Raw genomic sequence first — 4,245 nt, 5'->3', positions numbered from 1 at the left:
AATGATGAAATCTTTTGTTGTCCCTCACAACTATTTCCCTTCCCATGACCTTGGAGATCAACTTCGCTGCATTGTGACAGTCCACACAAATCCTTAGGTTCTTGTAAACTCTTAGAGTTGTTCCCTCCGAAGTTTTAATCAACCCGTAGGTAATAGCAAGCTTCTCGCTGTGTCCCCTTAACTGTTCAATCTTCTCCTCTTCACTTAGATCATGTTGTACTGAACTTGTGTCTGGTCTGTATCCCATCTTCCATATCTTCATCTCTAATATACTCCAAAGACTTTTGATTTCCTCAAAACCACCTGAATAACTTTCACCAGCAACAAAGCTAAAAACCTTCCCATTTAGTTCGATCCAGGAGCATCCAGCATCCTTTCGCAAACTCATCTCCTTCATCCTCTGCCTCACTTTTCTCACATCATTCCATTTCCCCAATCCTGCATATAAGTTGGAAAGCAGAACATAATTCTCAGGTTTTTCTGGTTCTAGTTCGAATAATTTGGCAGCAATTTTCTCCCCTATCTCCAGCTTTCCATGGATTCTGCATGAGCTGAGCAGAGAATTCAAAATTCCAACGTCAGGTTCCTCAGACATCTCTTCTTCAGCAACCCTTAGCGCCTTATCTAGTTGCCCTGCTCGGCCTATCATGTCAATGATACAAGCATAATGCTTTAAATTTGGCTTAATCCCAAAGGAAGACTTCATCTGATCCAGATATCTCAGCCCTTCATGGATCAGACCACTGTGGTTGCAAGCCGTAAGAACACCTAAGAAAGTTAAGTCATCGGGGTTGTGACCTGTTCTTTGCATCTCTTCAAAGAGATTGATAGCCTCTTTTGCAAGCCCATGTATTCCATATCCCATAATCATAGCATTCCAAGATGCTCCGTTTTTGTCTTTCAAGCCATGAAAAACCTTTAACGATTGCGTTATAGAACCATTCTTGGCATAGAAATCAATCATAGAACATGCAATAAACGCATTTTGCTCGAGGAGGCGCTTCAAAACGTAAGCATGTGCTTCTCTTCCCAGTCGAAGAGAAGGTAGCAGAGAACACGCACCAAACACAGTCATCATAGAAATCTCACAAGGCTGGATTCCATACAAAACCATTTGTCTAAAGTGACCCAAAGCTCTCTCAGGAAATCCATTCTGAAGGTAACCAGTGATTACAGTATTCCAAGATACTAAGCTTTTATCTTCCATCGCATCAAATAATACCTGTACTTTGCATAGCTCCTTGCAATGAATGTATAGCGAGAGTACTGACATATAAACAAACAAATCTCTTTCTAACCGATTTCGGATTATAAATCCATGCACTTCTTTTCCCAATCGTAGAGATTTTAGTTGAGAACAAGCTGAAAGAAGACTGCAAACAGTAAAAAAATCAGGTAGCAATCCAGAATATTTCATCTGCAAATACGCATCCACGGACAACCTAGGATCACTGTTCTGAGCATAGCCGCCAATCAAGGCATTCCAAGAATTCACTGTTTTACTCCTTATTCCATAAAACACACGCTGGGCGTAACTCTGTGAGCCACACTTTGCATAAGAAGAAACAAAGGCATTGGCTACCAATTCATCGTGTATAAATTCTTGTTTCAAGGAGTAACAATGAAGCTCCTTCAAGCTCCGTAAGACTGATTCATTGATACAAACAGGCACTGCATTTAGAATGGATACATTGTCCACTCTGACATCTTCACTTTCTGCCTGCATCTGTCTCAGAAGATCAAACGTCCCATGTATGTCCCCCTCTGCTGAAAAGCCTCCTACCATTGTATTCCAAGAAACCACATTCTTGTTATTGTTCAACTTAAAGATCATTTGTGCATCAGTTATGCAAACGCACTTGGAGTACATGTCCATCAAGGCATTGTTAACAACTAGTTCCTTGTCCAAATTAAGTTTCACCGCCCACCCATGAACACCTTTTCCCACCCCTAAATCTCTTTCCCTTGCACAAACCGGCAATACAGTAACAACCGTAGCAACATCTGGAATAAACTCACCTTCTTCCATCATTTCCCCAAGAAGCAAGAAACTTTCTTCCGAGAAACCATTATCAGAGAACACTCTAATCATAGAGTTCCAAGAAACCAAGTTTCTCTCAGGCATTATATCAAACAGTTTCAAGGCGTGAGAAACAAAACCATGTGCTCCATAGAAAGACACCAACGCATTACCCACAAAAACATCCTCAACCAATCCGGTCTTCAACACCAACCCATGAACCGCAAGCCCGATCCCAACATCAGGAATCCCAGCACAAGCCTTAATCACACACGGGAAAGTGAAATTATCCGGTAAAAGATCAGTCTTTGAGATCATCTTGATAAACATCTCCAACAGTTCATGGTAAAGCTCGTTTCTTGAATAAGAGCTGATAACAGCATTCCACTGAAACAGATTCTTCCTCGGCAATGCATCAAAAACTAACCGAGAATCATCCGGAGAGCCACACATGGCGTACATGGTGATCACACGGGTGCAGAGAACGTCATCGTTTCTTAACCGGGTCGAACCAGAAACCAGCTGGTGTATCTTTCTCCCTATTCCAATGTCTTTTCTCTTCCCAGAAGCTTGTAAGAGAAGTTCGAGAGCTTCTCGGACAAGAAGAAACGTATCAGACGAGCTCTCGTCATCATCACCAGCGAATTCCTGGACAAGTCGAAAGGACTCGTCGAGGTTTCCGGTTTCACAGAAACTGGAGATCCGGCGAAGGAAATGATTGGCATTGGTCGAATTGGAAGAAACGACGTTGGTATTGTGAACGGCGCGAATAAAGCTTGGATCTTTACGGCTCCGACGATAATCAAACAAAACGGATAATTTTGGCAATGGAAGCAGAACACAAGCCATCAGGTAATATAAGCTTACCTTATCCGAACAAAACACCTTAGTGTAATTTTAGAAGCTAACTCTCATAGAATCTTAGAATCTGTTTGGTTTCTTGTCTGAGGGTGATTTGATTACATTACCACACGCCATTGAGCGATTCAGTTAAAGGAAGTCAGAATAAGTCTTTTGAGTAAACCAAAGATCAAATCATTTATAGACCTTTAACAAATGTATTGAATCAAATATAAAGGTTCCATATTGCTACAAACAATATCTAACTTTCAGATAATTGAAACCAGAATTTATACTCTAAGAAGATGTGTTCATACAAAGAATCCGCCAATGCTGGATTTGCAAAAGGCATCAATCATCTAAACAGAGAGAGAGTATCAAAACTAGTGTTTGCTAAAAAGGTCAGTCTTCAAGCTTTGACTTCCACTTGCTTAGGAACATGTTCAGCTGGTAGCAGCAACCCGAGACCAGTTTTACTATCAGGAGCAAAATGAGAATACGGATTCTCCTTATACAATGGATTAGATGTCACTATCCGCACACCAGAGTCCCTGCAGATTTCCAAAACCTCAGGCAAACCGTTGGAACATCCCTTGGACATGCCAACATCAATTCTAATGGCTTTATCATTACAAACACCGTTGATACCAGCGTCCTGGATTGTGTGTCCCATGATCATCCTCTTAACCCCAGGAATAGTGGAAAGAGCATGCTCAAGAGCTGCACAATCACATTTGTGAGCCATCTCTTCCGAGAATTTCCTCAACCAAACTACAGAGTTCCCTCCTCTACAATACGCAGGCGCATATCTTCCTCCTCTCAACCCGTTAATCCAACCCTTAACCTCCTCGTTTATCCTCTCGAGACCATACTCAATGTGCTCAGCTAAAAGACCGCCGTGAACAAACACTGAATCACCAACAACAGCAACAGTTTGATTCTTAGTCAAGAATCTCTTTGCAATCGGACCTTCAGGTCTCAATGCAGCAATCCTAGCTCTGATTCCTTCAAAACAGTCGGCTCTCATACGAGGGAAGCTCATTGGAATGCCTTCATATATATCCCTAGGTTTATCCAAACCTCTGCATAAAGTCTTCATCTTGTTCCCTAGACGATACCAATCAGCCCAAATCTGAAACTCCTCTAAACCCTTCTTAGTAACATACCTAAAGTCACCTTCTACATTCATAATCTCATGGTTCCCATTCATAGTCAAAACCTTACCTCCTGATCTCTCAGCCTCTCGTTTCAATTTCTCTAAGAAATAAAGTATCTTAATCTCCTCTCCGCCTCTATCTAAGACGTCACCAACCTGAACAACCACCGTGGATCCACCAGTCCATCGGTCGGAAGAATCAATCAGTCCAGCGATCTTGAATGCTTCT

General features: G+C 41.8%; 2 protein-coding genes across 3 annotated transcripts in view; both read right to left on the bottom strand.

The window, feature by feature from the left end:
- The window catches only part of LOC104775961 (pentatricopeptide repeat-containing protein At1g18485), a 5,105-nt gene extending 2,066 nt beyond the window's left edge, over positions 1-3,039 (bottom strand). The window contains exon 1 of the mRNA XM_010499936.2: positions 50-3,039. Coding sequence (XP_010498238.1) covers positions 50-2,869 — 2,820 coding nt within the window. The 5' untranslated portion in view covers positions 2,870-3,039. The remainder of the gene's footprint in view (positions 1-49) is intronic.
- Positions 3,135-4,245, bottom strand: part of LOC104775962 (shewanella-like protein phosphatase 2) — a 5,780-nt gene continuing 4,669 nt past the window's right edge. Inside the window, exon 2 of one of the 2 annotated variants that reach the window (XM_010499937.2) lies at positions 3,135-4,100. In XM_010499937.2, the coding sequence (XP_010498239.1) occupies positions 3,270-4,100 (831 nt within the window). In that variant the 3' untranslated portion in view covers positions 3,135-3,269. Of the gene's footprint in view, positions 4,196-4,245 lie in introns of both variants that reach the window. The other variant, XM_010499938.2, reaches the window with a different exon arrangement.

Source organism: Camelina sativa, chromosome 3 (genome assembly GCF_000633955.1).
Source record: "Camelina sativa cultivar DH55 chromosome 3, Cs, whole genome shotgun sequence".
NCBI classification, from domain to species: Eukaryota; Viridiplantae; Streptophyta; class Magnoliopsida; order Brassicales; family Brassicaceae; genus Camelina; species Camelina sativa.
Note: the sequence above shows the minus strand (reverse complement) of the source record. Positions and strands in the feature narration are given on the sequence as shown.